General features: G+C 47.5%; 3 protein-coding genes across 4 annotated transcripts; 2 read left to right on the top strand and 1 right to left on the bottom strand.

Moving 5' to 3' along the window:
• Window positions 1–106: 106 nt before the first annotated feature.
• zgc:56622 (uncharacterized protein LOC326033 homolog) lies at window positions 107–5,232 on the top strand. The gene is made up of 10 exons (XM_060061075.1): window positions 107–640; window positions 1,608–1,790; window positions 2,008–2,124; window positions 2,411–2,488; window positions 2,586–2,702; window positions 3,044–3,156; window positions 3,295–3,382; window positions 4,110–4,193; window positions 4,599–4,681; window positions 4,937–5,232. Exons 1-10 carry the CDS (start codon window positions 554–556, stop codon window positions 4,968–4,970), a joined length of 984 nt encoding a protein of 327 aa, XP_059917058.1. The 5' UTR covers window positions 107–553; the 3' UTR covers window positions 4,971–5,232.
• Window positions 4,536–10,940, bottom strand: klhl36 (kelch-like family member 36). 2 transcript variants are annotated; one of them, XM_060061060.1, is made up of 9 exons: window positions 10,681–10,940; window positions 10,390–10,473; window positions 9,619–9,813; window positions 9,118–9,240; window positions 8,486–8,707; window positions 7,798–8,106; window positions 7,437–7,685; window positions 6,912–7,069; window positions 4,536–6,380 (listed from the first exon to the last, which is right to left on the bottom strand). In XM_060061060.1, exons 2-9 carry the CDS (start codon window positions 10,468–10,470, stop codon window positions 5,687–5,689), a joined length of 2,031 nt encoding a protein of 676 aa, XP_059917043.1. In that variant the 5' UTR covers window positions 10,471–10,473; window positions 10,681–10,940; the 3' UTR covers window positions 4,536–5,686. The 2 variants fall into 2 exon arrangements, with proteins under 2 accessions (XP_059917043.1, XP_059917044.1); XM_060061061.1 differs by having other exon boundaries at window positions 9,619–9,885; window positions 10,681–10,938.
• Window positions 10,941–11,555: 615 nt separating this feature from the next.
• On the top strand, window positions 11,556–17,603 carry cotl1 (coactosin-like F-actin binding protein 1). The gene is made up of 4 exons (XM_060061087.1): window positions 11,556–12,025; window positions 12,540–12,622; window positions 14,793–14,950; window positions 15,403–17,603. The coding sequence occupies exons 1-4, from the start codon at window positions 11,949–11,951 to the stop codon at window positions 15,511–15,513; spliced, it is 429 nt and encodes a 142-aa protein (XP_059917070.1). The 5' UTR covers window positions 11,556–11,948; the 3' UTR covers window positions 15,514–17,603.
• The last annotated feature ends 3,732 nt before the right edge of the window (window positions 17,604–21,335 follow it).

The raw sequence follows: 21,335 nt of genomic DNA, 5'->3' as shown, positions 1-21,335 counted from the left end.
TCGTGTGTTTGTGCGTGTGTGTGTTTGTGTGTGTATTTTTGTGTGTGTGTGAGTGCGTGCGTGTATGCAAGTGTGTATGTGTGAGTGTGTGTTTGTGTGCGTGTGTGTGTTTGTGCGTGAGTGCCTGACAGTGTGTAGGTGTGTGTGTATCAGACCCCTATGAAAAAAATGTTTCCACCATAGGCTTTGCCTCTGTAGGTGCAGTGTGTACACCGAAATACAGCAAAGTGGTGAGGTGCTTGGATTTGTGAAATCATTAACCCCATGAGAGATAAAAAAAAAAGGGAAGTTGACGGGGGAGGGGAGTAGTCCTTAGAGAGAGCAGCGAGAGAGTGACGGACAGAGAGACACCGGGAACATAAGGAAGTAAAGGCCCTGACTGAGAGAAAAAGATAAACGACAACAATACAATTCAATGTGCAGTCTAGGGTTTTTCATTTAGACTGTTTGAGCTAAGTGGACTGAAAGGTGAACTGGAGGCCTGGTCTGTGAGTCCTCAAGGTCTGTTGTGTTCCTGCGACCCCGCCGGCCTGCTAGTTCAAACACGACCCACATGGAAGAGCAGGACGCACGGGTGGCAAGGATCCTAGAGCTCAACGACGGAAGGCGCATGCCCATATTGGGTCTGGGCACGTGGAAGGTAGTCCACGCACACTATTTACCCTTTTGCTTCACTTCTGCATTTTTACCTCGTTTTGAGCGATAGGATCTGTCTAGCTCTTGATGTTTGTCCTTTTGCCCTCTCTCTCTCTCTCTCTCTCTCTCTCTCTCTCTCTCTCTCTCTCTCTCTCTCTCTCTCCGTGCTCTCTCTCTCTCTCTCTGCCCTCTCTCTCTCTCTCTCTCTCTCTCTCTCTCTCTCTCTCTCTCTCTCTCTCTCTCTCTCCGCACTCTCTCTCTCTCCCCGCGCTCTCTCTCTCTCTCTCTGCCCTCTCTCTCCCCTCTCTCTCTCTCTCTCTCCGCCCCCCTCTCTCTCTCTCTCTCTCTCTCTCTCTCTCTCTCTCTCTCTCTCTCTCTCTCTCTCTCTCTCTGCCCTCTCTCTCTCTCTCTCTCTCTCTCTCTCTCTGCCCTCTCTCTCCCCTCTCTCTCTCTCTCTCTCTCCGCCCCCCTCTCTCTCTCTCTCTCTCTCTCTCTCTCTCTCTCTCTCCGCCCCCCCCTCTCTCTCTCTCTCTCTCTCTCTCTCTCTCTCTCTTACTGCAAGAGGGTGACTCTTTGCTGATATCTGAGAGCAGAGACGCACAGCAGTCCAGTCAGGATTAAACAATTCTACTTTCTCTAGGTCACATTGTGACAATAACTGTCTTAGATTGGAGGTACTTTTCAGTGGTAGGAAGGGGAACTGAACTATTTGGAGGATATGAGGCTCAGAGTCAACAAAATACACCAAAGTGTGTTGCATGCGCAGCAGAACCTCTCTTCGTTCAGAGGACACAATTTTCTTTACTGAAACCTTTGATACAAATGGAGACTTGGACATAGCTTGGTTTTTGAATAAACCAGAGGGATCCAGGTTAGGCCTTTTTAAAAGCAGAAACTGTTAGCGTGACGCTGATCTGCCTGCGCTCCCTTCACCATGTCCCTTGGCCTGTTCTCCATGGTGTCCCTCCCAGCCCCCCCACCTGCCGCGCTCCCCGGCCCAGGCTCAGGCGGCTGTGGAGGCGGGCATCGCGGCGGGCTACCGCCACATCGACACGGCCCACAACCACCACAACGAGGTGGACGTCGGCCGGGCCCTGCGCTCCAAGATCCAGCAGGGCATCATCAGGAGAGAGGACATGTTTATCACCAGCAAGGTGGGAGCCTGGGGCCGGGGCCACCAGACTTCTGAAACACCCTATGAAAGACCCTGTGCATTCCTTTTGAGTTACCCCCCCTACACTTCCTTCCTCCAGCCAGAGACCTTTTAAGTCCCAATTTTGTGTGTGTGTGTGTGTGTGTGTGTGCGTGTGTGTGTGTGAATGTGTATGTGTATGTGTGTGTGTGTGTGTGTGTGTGTGTGTGTGTTTGCAGCTGTGGCTTACCCATCATGCCCCAGAGGACATCCCTGCCTGCCTTGACCAGTCCCTGGGGGCCCTGCAGCTCGACTACGTGGACCTCTACCTGGTGCATTTCCCTGTAGGCCTGAAGGTCAGGTCAATGTCACATATTGAGAGAACCAATACGCCTTGTAGCCACTTCGGTTTGAATTCCGACCTCTTCATTCTCCCTTGACTATCCTGTTCAAAAAGCAGCTTGCCCCCCCCCCCCCATAAAGGCATACAATCCCACAACTGTGCATATCAAATAATATTATATTGTGGGCCCGATGGCTGCTCTGAGAAAGATGAACTCTCATCTAAGATGTAGTTACGTATAACCTTGTGTCTATCCAGATACTTTGTAAACAGATGTCTGTGAAACTGTAACTTTTCAGAAAGTCGGTGATGAGCTTTTTCCAATGAAAGCTGGGGAGATGCTAACAACCGACATTGACTATCTGGATGTGTGGAGGGTAAGACCACTCCCTCCGTCTGTCCGTCTGTCCCTCTGGTGCTTTCACCTCCAACCCTATCTGAGCGGATGGATTGTTGTTCTGTGGCTGGGTGCAGGGAATGGAAGCCCTGCAGGCGTGTGGTAAAGCCAAGAGCATCGGTGTGTCCAACTTCAACGCTCTCCAGCTGGAGAGACTCCTCGCTCTGGCTCGGGTCCCGCCCGCCGTCAACCAGGTACAAGCCGTCCATCAAGGTCCTCATCATCAGTCTACCGAACGTACATTATGTTCATACACACCAAGGCAAAGGCCGATGGGGTTTCTGGTTGACACTTTTGTAACACTGTAACACTTCTGATCGATGTTATTACCTCACTCTGGGTTCTTAGTGGAAAGGGTTCGAAAACTTGTTTTTACAATGATACAAAGAGGCACTATGCAGCACAACAAGTAGAATACCAATTAAAAACCTTGAGACATCCTCAAATACAAAGGACCTGTCCGTTCTGTGACTAGACAGAGTCTGTCGGACACCCATCATTCATTGGGAGGACATCATGTGATCTTCACCCGCAGGTGGAGCTGCACCCGTACCTGGCCCAGATGGAGTTGGTAGAGTTTTGCAAAGCCAAAAACATCGTCCTTACTGCCTACAGCCCCTTTGGCTCCCCTGAAAGACCCCCGGAACTGTAAGTCTGCATCCCTCCTCCAGCTGTTGGCAGTGGTCACTGGGTTCTTGTTTTAAAGGGTTACATAGGAAGGTTTAGTGCCGTTGTCGGTTGGGTTTAACAAGGGGAGAGGATAACCTCAATTACCCTGTCCTGCAGTCACAGAGGGGAGAGAGATCCAGAGAACCTTCTAGAAGACCCGGTCATTAAAGAAATTGCCAGGAAGCACAAACATAGCTCTGCGCAGGTCAGTGAATGTGAGTTTGTATGTGTATGTGTATTTGTGTGCTGATGTGTGTGTGACGTGATGAAAAGTATTTATTTTAGGACAATTCTTGACTATTTGTAAGTATAGTAAAATTTGATTTAATAGAGCATGACCAATGGGAAGACTCAGGCAGCTTTATTTACCAAGCACCTTCAATGAGACAATGGATGTACATGATCCTTCTAGGGTGACTCGAACATTGGTAGCACATGCATCAAAGAGTTTAAAACAAACAAGGACAAAAGCAGTTCCCATGGTCTGCATCTATTTAGGTGTGATCTAAGGAAACAAAGTTAAACTAAGAAGTGGCTCACGGTCTAGGCTGGGAGCCAAGTCTCTTGGTCGATAGAAATACTGAGTTCCTAAGCTAATCAGCAGTAAAACCAGGAAGGGGGGAAGTTGGGGCAGTTGGGTTTTTTCCTTTTCCACCTAAGGAGTGGGGGGGGGGGGGGTTTCCTGGGGAAGAGGGCCATCTACTAGGGCGTGTTAGGTCTCCTGGTTGAAGTGTCAGCAGAGGAAGGGAGCTTTCTGTGAGCTTGCAATGAGACTTCATACGAAGGCGTGCTCAAGCATAACTATATGGTATAGTACCTTCAATGTTTTATGTGATGTGTCATTCCTATTTTACACCACAGTTAGTATGGGAGACCTGTTGTGTATGTGGGTGCAGAGGCTTGTTACTTCCCATCGTGTGCGTTTGTCCCAGGTTTTGCTGCGCTACCACGTGCAGCAAGGAATATCAGTCATCCCCAAGAGCGACAGAGCTCATCACATCCTCGAGAACACAAAGGTGACCACTTTCTCCTTGTTCCTGCCTTCATTCTGTGCTTCCTTCTGTCCTAGCGCCATCTTTTTCCAGCTTCAACCACTATGGTAGCACTGGTGTCTTCCCCACCCCTTTGCTTTTTTGAGCACATACAGCCAAGACCAGTTCAGCCTCAAGGTGCACTGCGGATCAGTGTTTCTTTGTCCGTTGGCTATATTTCCGCTATTTCCTAACGAGTGTTCATGTTGAAACCAAATTGTGTTTGAGGGATCAATCTTTACTGGTGTTTGTGTAATCAATAAGCCAGAAACATAACCAAAGAGAATTCAAATGAACTTCTTCAATGTTAAAAAATATGAGAAGAGGGAAGCATAAACCATTTTATTTCGTAGTGTGACAACGGCCAAGAGAATGTATTGTTGCACGCAGATCTTTGACTTTAGTCTGACGGAGGAGGACGTGGCCGCGCTGAGGGGGCTGGACCGGGGATGGAGAGCTTGTGTCCTTGAAGAGTAAGTTGTGCCCATACACACAAATACAAACAAATAAATAAGAGACATCATGTCCAATGGATTTATCTAATTGCTACTTAGGGCTTTGGTAATGAACACCTTTATGGAAGACGTGTGAGGCCTCATCATAATAACAGGGGTATTGGTCGTGGTATGCGCTAGCAATGTGCAAAAGTTTGTATGTCAGTGCAGTTAAATAGATTGAGGTGACATTTAAGTGGACCTAACAAATTCCCATGCATTTTTGGTTTTCAGGCTGAAGTCTCATCCTTATTACCCATTTGAATAAGAATGAAAGGGCAGAGAGAAGAAAGAGTGGATTAATACCATCTTCATGTTCGTAAAATGAAAACAGACCTTGCAAGGGCTTGAAGTTTTTCCTTAAAACTGTTCATTCAGTGTTGATGATAAAATGATACTGTGAAATGCACTGGCGAAACGTAATACACAGAGATGTGTTGAAATTGTAAAACAAATAACTTGAATAAAATAATAAATAATAAAAAATCTTTATCCTAGATAAAATGAAACTAAATTTCCTATTTGTAGCATCTGCCATGTTAAGAAGCGTTATGCTTTGAAGACAAATCCTATGGTAAACATTATGAAACACCAAGAACTATACTGTGAAATGCACTGCCAAAATATAGAAAACAGATCTGTGTTGAAATTGTAAAACAAAAAAAAAAACACTTGCACCATCTTCCACAGAAAATAAACGTTATCCATGAAGACAAATCCTTTGGTAAACATTAGGAAACACCAAGAAACAATATTTAATAAAGTGTCATTCCAACCGGGTCATTTTGTAACAGCAGTATCTTAAATGATTTTACACATACATCGCACATGAGTGGAGGCTTTCTATTAAGGGAGTACTCACCTTCACTGAACTGAAAACTAGGTCAGATTCAACCGTATTCAACAAGTCACTCCCACAACACAAAGTGGGACTCACACTCACTCATCACCGAGCCAACAGGGGGAAGAACGTCACGGCTCTCCTCAGACGGGCTGGGGCCCCCACTGTCTCCCCCCGCCCTCTCCTCCCTCCTCCTCATCGTCTGTGGGAGCGGCGGAGGGGGGAGGGGCGTTGGCGCTGGCGTCGGCGGGGGGAGGGGCGGTGGCGTTGGCGGCGGCGGCGGGGGTTGGGGCGGCGGCCATGGCGTCGTCGGCGGGGGGCCTCAGGGTGCAGGTGCAGGCCGAGGCCCCCGCCATCCGCTTGGGCAGCTCGGGGCCCGGGGCCCACTGCCCCGTGGCGGGGTCGTACACCTGCGTGGCCCGGGAGAAGGTCATGCTCACCCAGCTGTAGCCGCCCAGCACGTAGACCCGGCCGCCCCACACCGCCAGCCCCGCCTCGCTGACGGGCGCCGGCAGGTCGGCCAGGCGGGACCACTGCCCGCTGGCCGGGTCCAGCGCCTCCACCGCCCCCACGTCCAGCCGGTCGGGGGCGTCCAGCAGGTCGTTGCTGCCCCCGATGACGTAGACGCGGCTGCCCAGCGAGGCCATGCAGTGCCAGCCGCGCGCCTCGCCCATGGGCCGGCGCTCCTGCCAGCCGGGGGCCCGGCCGGACGGGGCCCCCGCGGCCGGCGGGTCGTAGCTCAGCACGTCCCGCCGGTAGGGGCCGATCTGCTGGTCGTAGCCGCCGGAGATGTAGACGGTGCCGTGGTGGACGGTGCCGGCGTGGCCGTAGGTCCGCCTGGGGGGGGGGGGGGGGGTGGAGACAGAGCGGGGGCCATGAGTCCACAGTGGAGCAGGGGGGGGCCGGGGGGGCCACACACAAGGACATAGGGAGCAAGGTTTCTTTTTGAGGAAGTAGAGACAAAAAAATTGCCATTTAGTTTGTTTTTGTCGCCACTATTGGAGAAAATTGAGGTTTAAAGGAGGCGTTAGTAATATCATGCAAACATGTCTGAAAGAAGAAGACCCCGAACCAAAGGCAGAGGCCAATAACAGCCCCAAGGGATCTCTATGTGTCTTCTATTGCACCCCCTGATAGCCCTCTGAAAGGAGCTCCACTGAATGTGTTATCTCGCTATAATCAACGACCTCATTCTATTTCTCCATTCCCTGATATGTTAAGGTTAACTAAGTATTGTCTAGTATCAAAGTATGAAGGCAAAACGTTGAACGCTGTATGAATGCGTTCACCATCTGGTTAAAGGAGCCATTATCTGGCCCATATGAAGGTAAAGTCCAGAGAGAACGGCCTCCTGATGGACCGTCCTACCTGGGCAGCCCGGCCACGTAGGTCCAGCAGTCCTCCGCAGGGTGGTACACCTCCACAGACGACAGGGGTCCTGTGACGTTCCTCCCGCCCACGGCGATCAGACACCCGCCCGCGGCAGCCAGGAAGAAGTGTTCCCGCCGCTGGTTCATCGGCGCGCACTGCAACAACAGAACAAGCGGGATACACTACCACGAGGGGCCGACCGGCGTTGAGATGAGGGCCTGGCATAGTGCAGCGCAGCCAGATGGGGTACTACAGTAGATTCAAGATTCAAAAGGTTTCTATTTGTCTCGTACTTATACAGGATGTGCGGTGAAATCTTTGTGAGACATACTCTGTATTTTCTGGGCTTAAAATATAAATAAAATAGAATAGAATAAAATACAATAGAAGTTTTAACAGAAATGTATTCTAAATGCGTAATATTCTAAGTGTATATATTCTAGGGGTGTACTAGGTGGAGTTTGATCTGGTGTATTGCTGTGCAGCGTGGTGGTGACGGAGTGGGGGGGGGGGGGGGGGTACCTCGGCCCAGGTCCTCTGCCGGGGGTCGTATCGGTGCAGCAGGCTGCAGGCGGTGTCGCCGCTGTGGTCGCGGGACGAGCTGCCTCCCGCCGTGTAGATGAAGCCCCCCAGCGTGGCCACGGAGAGGTGGCTCCGCAGGTCGGGGAGCAGGCACTCCTCCCGCCAGCCCCCCGCCGCCGCCGCCGCCGCCCCTGCAGCCGCGTCCAGCCAGAACACACTGGCCGTCAGCCCACTGCCACGGTCCAGAACCTGGGGGTGGGGGGGGGGGGGGGGGCACACACACACACACGATGTAAAGTGTGAAGTGTGTTCCTCACATCTGGAGATCAGTGAACCTCTTGATAAAACCAAAGGGGGTCACCTCTCCGCCAATCAGCAGCAGCCTCTCCGAGCCCCCGCGGAGCGCCGTGCGCTGGGTCTGCAGGAGGGGCTGGGCGCTGGGCCGGGCGTGGTACGCCAGGGCCTCCTCCACCAGGGCCTCGCAGCCCACGTCCCCGGGCAGCAGGGCCCTCACGGCCGACCGCACGGGGCCCACCAGCTCCTCGGGGCCCAGCAGGGGCAGCCGGACGCGGGAGAGGAGCTGCCGGCCGTGGGCCAGCCGCGGCTCGGGCCCCCGGCTCAGCCACTGAAGGGCCGCCTGCAGCAGGGCCCGCTCGCTGGCGTGCTGCACCTGGGGGACGCACGGAGCCACGGGGGCCGTTAAAGGACGTCTGGTCTGAGGGACAGACTTTTGGGGATGTCTCTCAGGCTGAAGTACAGACGAAGGTGCGGAGAGGACTCAGAAGCTCTGCCGCAACCACCGTGCCTTCACCGCGTCTAGACTTGATTCACCGCGTCTAGACTTGATTCACTGCGGCGTCAACCGCTATGGACGCTGCATTGTGCGACTGCACAGCATGTCGACGGTTAAAATGTGGACCTTAACACTTCATGAGAGATCGACATAAGAACCAAGGGGCTCACATCCTTTATTTAAGGCTGAAACACGAAGGGACGCTCACGCTCCGATGCGTGAGGATCCCGTCAAGAGGAAGCCTCGTACTACAGACCTGCTCACTGCACAGGTAGGAGCTCAGCTTGTCCAAGGGGATGTTTTGCAGGAAGTCGGCAGTCAGCGACAGCGTGGCGAAGTGCTGGAGGATGAAGCGGTCCACGAAGGCCTCCAGGCGCTCCAGGCTGTAGAAGAGAGCCAGCTCCTGCAGGTACAGGTAGTTGTCCTCGCACACCTCCATCTCCAGGTACTGGCAGCAGAAGTCCACCGCTTGGCCCACCTTCATAGTCCAATTGGGTTTGACATTCACACAGCAGGTTTATAGAGAGTGGAGGAAACAAGTACATTACACATACAAAAAAAAATTATATATATGGTAAATATCGGCTGCTTACATTTAAGAACGAAAAACATACAGAAACAAGATCTGGGGAGGTGGTGTCCCCTAATGGCCAATTGTTGTTATTGCACGTTAAAGAACAATGCAGTTCTCTGAAATTGACTTCTGTGATAGATCCAAGCGAACGACCAAGACACACAAAAGGACTGAAGGACTGAAACTCAATGGTGCTATGGAGAATGTTTGTCAGAAAATACCAACAACGTGGACCAATTGGATTGACTCTGTGATCATAGCTTCGAGACGAGCCCTCCGATACCAGAGCTCCTCACAGAGAGACCCTTCTTCACCTGCAGCAGGTGGGCGGTCTCCAGGACATCATTGATGTTCCCGCCGTTCAATGGCAGCTCCCCGCTATACATGAAGTCCACCACAGCCTTCAGACCCCCGTAGGACGTCCCCACCAGCTCCACCTGGGGACGAGAGCAGAGACACACCGTGGCCGTGGCATACGGGTCAAAGATATGACGATTAAAAAGAAGGAACGAAGGAAGTCCCTGGACAGTATCTCCATGGAGAAGAGAGCAGGACAGAGAGGGAGTGATAGTCACTCTTTGGCAGACACAACTAGTTTGGAGAAGCCAGCAAAAGATCTCACGAACTGAGATCTTTGAGATCGAAGATTGCCGCAAGATATGAGTCTGCATCCAGCCAACACGAGCAGCTTTTTAGTCTGGATTGTGGTGTCCAAGTGGAGGTTGACTGCAGCGCCCCTCAACAAACACCGCTGATTTTAGACCAATTAAAAAAGACAAGCACACTCACACCACCACCCCTCAGACGGTCCTCACCTCCGCCTGCCGCTGCTCCTTCATGACCAGGGTGAACATGGCGTGGAAGTAGGGGCTGGAGATGGCCAGGAGGGCGCGGTGGGCGCTGAGGCGCTGGGCCCCCGCCACCAGCACCACGTCACACAGCGTGCCCAGCCGGCGCTGCTGCTGCAGCCCCTGCAGGAGCTCCGCCGCCTGGCCCGCCCAGCCAAACACCTGGGGGTCCACAACAGGCCCGAGGTCAGGTCCTCAGCCTCCGCCATGGGAGGCCTTGAGGAGGTCGGCGAGCTATTGAAGCGATACTTTGGCTCAATAGTGTGAACGGCAGTGTTAACCGTTGGAGAACATGCATCCAAGGTCATTTCAGAGTGATAAGATAACTAGCCTAACTTCTAATTCACATCAGCAGGTTATTAAAATAACGTATTGACGGTTGGAGGACTTCAATTTGACAAAGACGATTGTTTGGGGGTTCTGAATAGAAAGTCAGTTCATGATATCTATTTATTCTTCTTCATCCAGGTCATTGCCTCTTTGGTTTCAGATCAAGGCTTGATTGTTTTCCTGATAATATAGGAAACACGACTTTGGATTTGGATTCAAGCCAGCAGGAAAGATAAGCTTAAATACAATCACATCGCAATAGGTCATCATAGCATGACTCAGGTAACTTCAGAAGAAAATGGTAGTAGGCTACAATGAGGCAGGGGGTGTGCGTGCACTTTGACGTTTATTTAACGAGTAAATAAACGACATCACTACCACTCCAATGTATTGCTATCGGAGGCTGACCTTGGACGATGCACTCAGTCGCTGATGCTGTGACGTACAGCTGTGCGTACCACTCTCCATCGTGGCCTCTGACTTTGGCATTATCTTTAAAACACACACACACACGCACGCGCGCACACACACACACACGCACGCACACGCACGCACGCACGCACGCACGCGCACACACACACACACACACACACACACACACACACACACACACACACACACGCACACACACATACACACCGTTTAATTTAGTAACTTTCTGAAGTTGTTTTTTTCAAAATGCTTACGTATTATACTTACTCATTTGCGTTCTTGAGAGGGGTTATATATTTTTATAATGTGATATGAGGAAGTAGTTGTGGTTGCGTGTGGCTTATGAGTCATGAGAAGAGGATAACGTAACTAAACTGTTATGTTGAATATAAGTAAAATGTCCTTATTTTAAACCATATATATCTTGCTAAAATGCATTTCTTCGAGGCTGTCCATGGTCCTAAAACTCGATGCTGTTGGCTCAACATCATCCAGGAAGTGTTCCGTGAGGCCGCTGACCAATCAAAATCTGCATGGGAGGCTCATCAAGGTACATTCAAGAAGGCTACGTTGCAGTGTTCTAAAATACCTGTGTACGTAATTTGTTTGTAGTCCTAATATGTCAAATTGATTTCGTTATAGTGTATAACTACATGCGAGTTAAAAAATGTGTGTGTATAATGTATAAGTGTAGTAAAAGCCATGGCCCTTAAAGATTATAAAACATTATGGGCCTAAATGTATTTCCTTATCGTAAAAAAAGTAGGATTTCAGGATAAAGAAAGTTTGATCAACATATCATATGTATGCGCAATTCAAAAGGAAGCGCTTATTCCATATGGCTTTAAATGCATAATCGTATTTGTGTATTCTAAAACAGAATATAGATTTGCAAATTTATGTTGACTGCAAAGTGTTGTAATAGTCCTGTAAAAAGTGGTGTGTTATATGTTGGACCATTATGTGAAAATAGCATGTATTTTCTGTATTTGCGCATAGCTAGTACACAAAAACACAACACATAGCTGGCTGCAGACCTTTGTTCCTAATCCGCAATGTGGGTAATTGTCCACTATGTGGCGAGATTACCCTGCGGAATAGTCTGGAGAACGGGCGGATTTAATTTGAATTGTCCCTTCATTGACCATTAGGAGGAGAAGAATCCTGTGAACCGGGGACCTCACCGTCTGCAACCTGATTGACAAACATCACCAACGCCCATGCACTTGAAATATAGGAAATGAATCGAGCTACCAGAAGAGTCTCTTTTTCCCGATAATTGAGAGGAGATCTAGCCCACTGCCAGCTGCACCACTTCTGCTCTTTGTGCGTCCGCTCCCCCTGTTTGATAGCGCAGCAGGCAAAGGCCGATTGTTCTCTTTGCGGCTCGTGAGTTGAGAGTGAAACAGCTCTGACAGTCTATTGTATAGCCTAATAGCTATTGGAGTGAGAGACTGTTCGCCCCTTCATCTGCTTCTCTTCGACGATCTGCCCCTCCGTCCTGCTGACTCCTCTTCACTCTGTGTCCATCCAAAATGGCAACGAAAATCGATAAAGACGCTTGCAGAGAAGCTTACAACCAAGTCAGGGACGATAACACAGAGATAAATTGGTGAGTGTTCAGTCTTATCATGTCTCATTGAGCGATACCGTTAGGCACATTTTAAGTTATTTGTCAATTGGCATGCATATCGACATTGCAAGCCTTTTCGCCAAATTTTCGATATTTGGATGATAAGTAGTCTGGTGGTTTAATGTTGCATCTTCCAGAATACATTAAGTGAATAAGGCGAGCGGTGCAGAACTATTTCCTTTGTCCTATATCCAGAAGGGGTACTGTGACACGTATGTCTACGCACAATCTGATCCCCTGCATAGTTTGGATTAGCCTTGTTATTCCTAACCGGGTATTTTATTGTCTAATGCGAAATGTAATGCCACGCTACATAAAAAATAATAACCCATCTAATGTAACGTTAATGCATAGGCCTATTTGTTAATGTGTGTAGGCCTTATGGGAGCGGAGGAGATAATATTTGGCAAGGATCTCTTGAATCACTGGAGAATCGCATAGATTATGAATGGATGAATGCACGTTTTAATTAAGTGTTTTCAATATTTCCTAGGGCGTCGTTTATATACGAGGGCTCTATGATCGTATCTGGGGGACAAGGCACCGACTATGAGGAATTCAAGAGTCAGTGCAAAGGTAAGGCCTTCAATCTATAGACTACAGTCTATATCGGAGCAATTTTCTTTCCATTTCCCCGATTGATGGACCACCCTTTCCCCTCCCATATAGGGCCTAAGCTATGTGAATATACATTTTCTTCACGTGAAGTGTATTTGCTTCGTGGTGCGCCAGTGTGTTGGTGTGTGCGGTCTGTTTCATCACTGTGCTCGTCATGCAGTAGGAGGGTATGGCACACAGCTTGACAGGGTGCTTGACTTCTTACGTTCCCAGCCAGGACACTAATCTTTTAAGAGTCTTTCTGCTCGGGCCGTCATCTCACTAACCGTTGAACACTTGACATTGTAAACTCCATCCCCTCCCGGATAGCCTAGTTATCCCATAGCATTAGAGGCTATGCAGCTCTGGTGATCTATTGACCTGGATTTATTTTCCCTATGTTATAAAAAGCGAGTGGAGTTTATATCTAAAGTACTATAATGAGTTGTGTTGCCCGTCTTGACCTCACGCAACAGTTAAAATCGAAACATATGTAGAATTAGAACACGCCCCCCTTGACGCCCACCCTCCAGCGACTCAAAAGTTGGGTGTGGCGCTCCAAAACTCGCAAGTTGTTCCTGATGCGCATGTCCTCTGGCTGTTCTTTTCCGCAACATTTTCAGGCTTGCGTTCCCATGTGGAAGTGAATCGTATGTTATTTATCTTATTGCCTGATAAGTACCAATTAATGAAATACCTATCTGTAGACATATTGTTGCTCTTCATGAGCAACATAAATGTTTGCCTCACTCCTTTTGCTCAACACGGATCAATATATTCGATTTGTGGTTCAGTTAGATTTTCTCCCCATTTTCAATTTTTATTTCTTGCTGTCTCATAGTTGTCATAAATGGCCGAAGTTTTGGAGCCACTTGAGGCAGACTGCAGTGTCAGCACTGCCAAGATACACACACACACACACACACACACACACACACACACACACACACACACACACACACACACACACACACACACACACACACACACACACACACACACACACACACACACACACACACACACACACACACTCTGCTGCAGGGCATTCTCCACCTCAAAAGCCCTCTTCCTGCCTTGCAGTGCCAGCATGGCCTACCTTCAGTCGAACCTTGAAGAATATCAATGAGTCACAGCCAGAAGCTATGCTTTGTAGATGGACTGCTCTGTTCACTTCATGCAGTGTGTACAGTTAATAGAGTTAATGTTGTTTCATAGTATATACTCAGGGTTTCTAAGACTGTGATTTTGTCTCTGCGGCCATGGGAGTTAAAGGTCAATCATGTGCATGCATTGGTTTTTCATTGTTCTACAAACACTTGTTAATATGTCACCAGTAACAGACACGCTTGTAACTCTGCCAAGGTTAGCTTTATTCAATGTCGCCGGAGGCAATCTGTGATTTATATGAATGTTGAAAGACAAACACAAATTACAATAGCTAAGGTAATAGCCAATATTCAAGATATGAAAAACAAAAGGAGGATGCATCTAATGCTTGGCATGATCATTCATAACGCATCTTCTTTAGTTTGTTGACCTAAATGTCATTGACGCACACAAAGTTTATATTATTGCAAAGTATGTTCAAGAAGTAGCATGAAACTGAAACTTGATGAGTGGAAGCTCTGTGGTTTCACACTGGTGTCAGAATTTCTGCCGTTAACATTAGAACATTCAACATTCGGGTCCCGAACATACTATATTGTAATTCACGGCATAAACTAAATTTAGCAAATTGCATTTTTTTGTTCCCTGGTAAAGTATATGCTGCCAAAGTAATTTGACCCTAACAGCAACCTAGTACTATTGCTGCAGATTTTCAGTGTTGGTTTCCTCGTTCGTCTCATTTTGACAGCCGACTTGCCTCCGAGGGGATCAATAAACAAATCTCTATGAATAGTCAGGTCGCTGCTTTGCACTCTGTCAAACACACCTCTTAGAGGGCCTATTCTTTAAGATACAGAGAGATATAGATATACCTGCCTAGTCTTAGGCATAGTGCTTAGTCTGTTTGATATAGGGCCTAGTCTTTTAGATATAGGGTCTAGCCTTCCCTTGGTGGTGGCAGATGGTATTTGGGAGATATGTGTATGTGGTCCCTCCCCCATCTAGTGTTCCCTCTCACCCCTCGCTCTCTCGCTCACAGATGATGTCCGTCTCTATGGCTTCGTGAGGATCACGACGGGGGACGCCATGAGCAAGCGGGCCAAGTTCACCCTGATCACGTGGATCGGAGAGAACGTCAGCGGACTGCAGCGGGCCAAGATCAGCACAGACAAGACGCTGGTCAAGGACATCGTGCAGGTCATTTGGGTTTCTGTACTGTACTGCTGAATTTGTGTGTTGGAATGTGCTTCCATAGATTGCATTTGAGTATACCTAATGGTGATTCAAAAGAAAAGTAGATACATAGAACCTGATTTTAATGCTTTAGTGTCCGTTTGCCTTTCTAAAAAGACGCACTCAAGCAACCCGACTGTATACATATTTCTGCACTTTATTGAATAGAAGGGTATGGGTTGTCCTTTGTCCACTATAAACCCCTAATTAAACCACACCGCAGCAGTTCACAATGCCTGAAAACAACTCGGGTCCATTAAGCAGTTCTTTCATCATGCATAAGAGCATTCGTTGTTTTGTTTTTTTAGCACTTCTCGGAGAACAAAACGAGATGTGAATAAAACAGTGTCAGCATCTCCGTCATGTATAGACTCTCCCTGACCCGTGTGCCTTGTTCCATCCTTCCTCCCCCGCAGAACTTTGCCAAGGAGTTCATGATCAGTGACATCCGGGAGCTGGACGAGAACTACATCCGCACTGAGCTGAAGAAAGCCGGCGGTGCCAACTATGACGCCCAGGCCGAGTAGCGAGTCCGGGGGGTCCCCAGGCAGCGGTGTTTGGGTGGGGTAGGGGTGGGGGTGGGGGGGGGGTTAGGAGAGGAAGTTGAAAGGAAAGGGGAATGATGCATGGGGAGCTAAAGGTAGTGTGGACTTTGGTAGGACATCAGGGAGAGAGAAAGAGAGAGCGGGAATAAACAACTTCTGAATGGACATCACACAGACACACAGACACACAGACACACAGACACACAGACACACAGACACACAGACACACAGACACACAGACACACAGACACACAGACACACAGACACACAGACACAAACATTAAAGTGGAGGGGCAAAACAATGTTGCTTTTTTTGGTACTACACATACTGTATATGCATGTTGCAAAAACACACTGACATACATTGATACAAACACACCAAACATAATGCCAACCAAACAAGAACCCTCTCCCCTGTAGCCTGTATGCCCTGTCTTAGTTATTATGTCATGGTCGCTCATCTACTGTGCAGTGCATCATCATCTCACATGTCATCATCTCAACCTGTGCTGTAGAGGAGCTAAAGAACCACTTGGCAACATTGACAACGACACTATCTGAACATCACTCTTTACCACAACTAGACTCGGATAAAAACAACAAATGGAGGTCTCCTCTGAATTCTATATTTTATTGGCCTTTAGTATTACAAAATTTGGAACATGAGCACACCGTGAATGATTTCTTTTGGTGCAACAATCCACCTCAATGCGGCTTAGAACCTAATGATGATCATCACTATGGATGATAAATTAGTTTTTTCTTTTCGGGGCCAACATTCATACATGTGGTGCAAGTAGAAGCGTATACCTTCCTAATTGTTCGATAAAAGTGGGCGCAAAAAGAGTTAACAGTAATGAATGTGGTGGAATGTCATCTTGCACTTGCACTTGCACAGGATTTGCATCTTGCTAGGTAGCCCTTTGGTGACTCGTGAAATCCCACCAAGGCAGTAATGTATGGATAACAGCCTAACGAATTGTTGCAGTTACATTTTGTTGCAATGTTGTATTTTTATTTTTTACATTAAACTAGACCTTTTATGGCTGTTTGGTTTTTAAATGCAACTCCTTGTCCTCCCAAGTCTCTTATGTTTGATTTGATTTTCATGTCTTGAGTTTTTTAACAAGAGCAATGTTAACAATAGTCACGAGGCGCTCCTGTTCTGTGACAGGAACTGGAAAGGAGACACATGAGATTCTAGGCCACTGATGGGCTATCATTTCCCATGGAGGTTCAGGAGTTTATTTTAGGCTTTTCATTCCATCAAATAACTATACCCAATGAATCCACCGAATAATGGAGGATTTAAACACTGAAACTGGAAGGTGTAGATACGGGTTTGTAAATGGAAGGCACGATAGCACACAAACAATTGCTCCCTTTTTTCAGTTCAGTTTGAGCATGTACAGCCTTATTACCTACCTAACGGGCATAGAATGTGAAAACAGAAATCGTACAGATATTTACCCCCAAATTACAGAACAACATTGGCATTGTAATCTATCTAAGATATGGTTGAATTCTTCTGGTACTAGATATTCATGAGTATGAGCTTTTTGAAGTTAAACAAACAGACAGACAGAAAAGGTCTTTGTCCTGATAGCCCCTTTGGACCCTCCACCTATTTGAGGTATCATGCATATTGTAACCCAATGTGCTGAATGCCTTAATCTCCCATGGAGAGAGGGGCATCATGGGAGTTTGTGGACATTACACTGTGATTGGTTGTACTCCATTTTTAGGGTTTATATTGACCCATACCTTACTTGGTAGAGCAGCCATGTTGAAATGTCATCCTACCCCTCAAGCAGCCATTTATTGGTTGTAGTAAATTGTTTTGAACCATCCTAAATGAAATATCGTATTTTCTTTCTTTCTCTTGTACTGTTCTGAATTTGTCTTTTGAGATGAGTTTTATTTTCTCTTAAGAGATGTACCTTTGATATCAACGTAAGAGCCATGTTATCTTGGTAATTGGAAGAAAATATAATACAAAAAAAACAAGAATAACAGGAAAGGAAATGTAACGGGCACAATCATTTCAAAATTAAAGCTGTTTTTTTCCTAAATTTGTTTTCTGTTTTTTATCTCAAGAATCCCATTGAAAAAGTTTTTTTGTTGTGGATGTGGATATGGTAAACTGTTATTACTTGGACTGGTGCCTCTCTATTGGCCTATGATGAGGTAATGGGTGCCCCTCTCTTTCAGTGCTTCGCATCGCCACGGCAGTCACGGCAAACTGTCTCCCGAAAGCTTGAGGGACTCAAACAGGTTGTCATGGTCACCAATACTGTTGTGCTTATAGCCAATCACAGCTCAGAGGTAGAGGCAGTGGGTTACTCTGCAATACAATCCACCTCCCCACACCATCCACCACTCTTCATTACTCCTCCTCCCCCAGCCCCTTCTGTGTCAACGGCTCAACCCCATCCCAGAATGCAGACTGAATTCTCTGTGCTCCTTCCTCGAATGGCCCCTCGCCCTCTTTCCCTTTCTTCCTCCTAATTGTGACTTTTTTTGTTTTTCAACCTCTAATCACTCACATTTAACTCTGTGTTAACTCGGTTCAATGGTAGTAGTGTCTCTGCATTCTTCACCTCACAATGTTACCACCCAAAATGATAACATTATATCCGTTATTTGGAAGATGCTTTTATTTATAGCAAAGCATACTTTCTTAATAATATCCGTTAATTAATATAACAGTTATTATAATAATATAATCACAGTGATCATGTTGAGCAGAGTCATCGGGTAGGCTAAGTGATGGACTTAAAAGATCAATGATTAGTCAAGGATCTGAAAATGTAGGTGTAATTTAATTTGGGCCCCATAAATCCTGAATATGCTACTATTGTAACTCAGGTTGGTGGGTTGGCGTTATTCATGGTGATACTGCTGTCGGAGCAATGTATGACCCTTTTTTTCTTATCTGTGTATTTTGGTTAGTTGATTGTGCAGAACTTGTTTCTTGTTGACTGGCTGTGGGTTTGGAAATTGCAGTGAACCCATGGGACTAATTGTGTGTTACATAATAACAGAGTCCAGGATCTGTGGCCCAGTGTTCCTACAAGTTCCTGTTTAAGATGTTGCCAACTGAATACATTAACAGTGCTACACACGTCTTTAGCTTGTGTGTAGCGTGTGTGTGTGTGTGTGTGTGTGTGTGTGTGTGTGTGTGCGTGTGTGTGCGTGCGTGCGTGTTCGTGTGTGTGCGTGCGTGTGTGTGTGTGTGTGTGTGCGTGTGTGCGTGTGTGTGTGTGTGTTTGTGTGTGAATGTGTGTGTGTGAGTGTGCATCTGTGTTGCACGCATGCAAGCCTGTGTCTGCATGTGCATGCGCGTGTGTGTGTGTGGATACCTGATGATTCTCCTGTGTGGAAGTATAAACTGGCGGTGACAGGTGGCCAAGAGTCCCAACAGACCTTATTAATAACGCTCATTTATCTTGGGAGATTTAATTGACTTGATGTCACAGCAATGGGTTGCCATTGTCAGTGATTACATCACATTGAATCCACCTGTATCCATCAGCCAGACTTAGTATTTTAGACGCTCAGTCACTCTCAAGTATTTTACTTTAAGCATTTAGCCACAGCCCTTCCGGGCAAAACATCTTGTTGAATGCATGACCCTTCAACATTTTAACCCCATTTGTTTGCAGAACGATAAACACCAGACAACCACTTAGCTGTTGAAACAACTCGGGTCTGAGGGGATTGTCTTGGATGATTACAGCGTTGCTCTGGATTTCTCCTTTCGCTGTCAGCGTTTGCAGTACTTTGGAATGACCTACATGTTCTGACAGCCCAATTGAGCTACAGGCCAAAAAGACCCCCCCCCCCCCCCCCCCCCCCCCCCCCCTCCACACACACACACACACACACACACACACACACAGGCGCAGCGTTACACATCCCATAATGTGTGTGGGAACACAAGTTGACACGTGTGTTTCATAGCAACCGGCTGATGGCTCGACACACTGTGAATGCATCACGGTAGGTAAATGAGGATGGAGTTAGCATTAAGCGTGAGAGCCATGCAAAAGGGGATCCGAGAAAGTTGTTGTTTTACTCCCCCAGCCAATGAGCTACGGCTGGGAGCAGTGTTACACTCGGTTTGCTTCCTGCATTCCTCAGACCTCGTCCCATCATAGCTCAGAGCCCACACAAAGTCATGTGCTCCTGCACAGTGTATGTGTTTCTACGTGTGTGCGTGCATGTCAGAGACAACCAAGGAATGTGTGCCAGAGAAGAGAAGAATAGAAGAAGATTACAATAAATAACTACACGCGGCCATCGGCCATACCCATGAAGACTATTGTCTAATCCTTTTTCAAAAAGGAATATTCCATTTGCCGCAAAACAAAAGGAACATATTCTACTCAGTTCTTATCCAAATGCAGCCATCCCGTCTCAGCTGATTAGTGAATTAAATATTTAATTTGCTCCCAGACTGGGACTAAATTAAATATTTAGACCTAACCCCTAATCCAAACCGCCCAATGCACTCCAATTCCTCTGCTCCTCAGCGCGGTGAAACGACACCCCTCCGCTCCGGCCCGATGAGCTCATCACTACAGGCCCCACGACATCTTGTGGAGGGCTAGGTGGGGCCCCTTTATAGAGGGCCCCACACTGGGGAGGAGGGGGCCCTGGGATACAGACAACTTGATAGAGGGGGGGGTAGGGGATACAAGCAGGCCGGATACAGGATGGATACAGGATCATGGGGGCGGGGGCAGGGGAAATTGAAATAGGGGCGATTGAGAATAAAAGCCAATTGCGGAGGGTGGAGGAGGAAGAGGTATGTTCCATGGAGTGTGTATGCGTGTTGAGTGTGTGTGTGTGTGTGTGTGTGTGTGTGTGTGTGTGTGTGTGTGTGTGTGTGTGTGTGTGTGTGTGTGTGTGTGTGTGTGTGTGTGTGTGTGTGTGTGTGTGTGTGTGTGTGTGTGTGTGTGTGTGTGTGTGTGTGTGTGTGTGTGTGTGTCGAAGAGGGGTTGGGGGGGGGGGATAGGGTGATTATGGGGGGCTGGTGATGAGGTTGCGGGGGTGTTGCAGGGAATGCATTGCAGCGCGCAAGTGCTTTGAGAACTGCAGGGAGGGTGGGTGCTGAATGGACCACTTCTCTCTGCTCCTGTGCACCAATCCGGCCGCGTTGGCACCACAGAGGTGCTATTGTCAGAGCAACCAACCACGACGGAGGTCCGCTACCCTCCATCCCCTCACCAAAGCCAAAACACCACCTCATTGCCAAAAGGTTCTTCAAAAATGTAAATATATTGCGGCAAACCACAGCTTTTAGGTTCTTACGTCAGTAAATATAGCCTTTTTTTACTCTGCCCTACCAAAGGTTGAGGTCAATGTTTGGGGATTTAATTCAACCTTTAGATAATATATATATATAATCTAATTTATTATCTATACAAGTCCCAGCAACCAAAAAGATTATTAATGCTTTCTTATCTTTGGTTGGCCTGTTTTCTCTCTCTAAATGCAGAGATATACTGCCCGGTAGCTTTGATCAACTCATTCTTCTTATCGTGGGAACACACGGGAGCTGGATTGAGGTTGGTACGTAAGTCTCAACAAACAAACTGCCAACTCTGCTTTTTCCTTTAGAGAATCAGTAATCCTGGAAAAATGTTGAGTAACTAAATGCTACAATGACCACTGCATAATATGACTCATGAATGTGCCAGAAATCGTGGGTTAAGCAGTAAACATTTGTGTTAGTTCTTCTTCAAAAATGGAACTAAAAAAGAGGAATAGAGACCAACTACGACAAACATTTCCTCATT

This window comes from Gadus macrocephalus, chromosome 9 (genome assembly GCF_031168955.1).
Source record: "Gadus macrocephalus chromosome 9, ASM3116895v1".
In the NCBI taxonomy this organism is placed as follows: domain Eukaryota; kingdom Metazoa; phylum Chordata; class Actinopteri; order Gadiformes; family Gadidae; genus Gadus; species Gadus macrocephalus.
The sequence above is the reverse complement of the archived record's forward strand: the minus strand, read 5'-3'. Positions and strand labels throughout refer to the sequence as shown.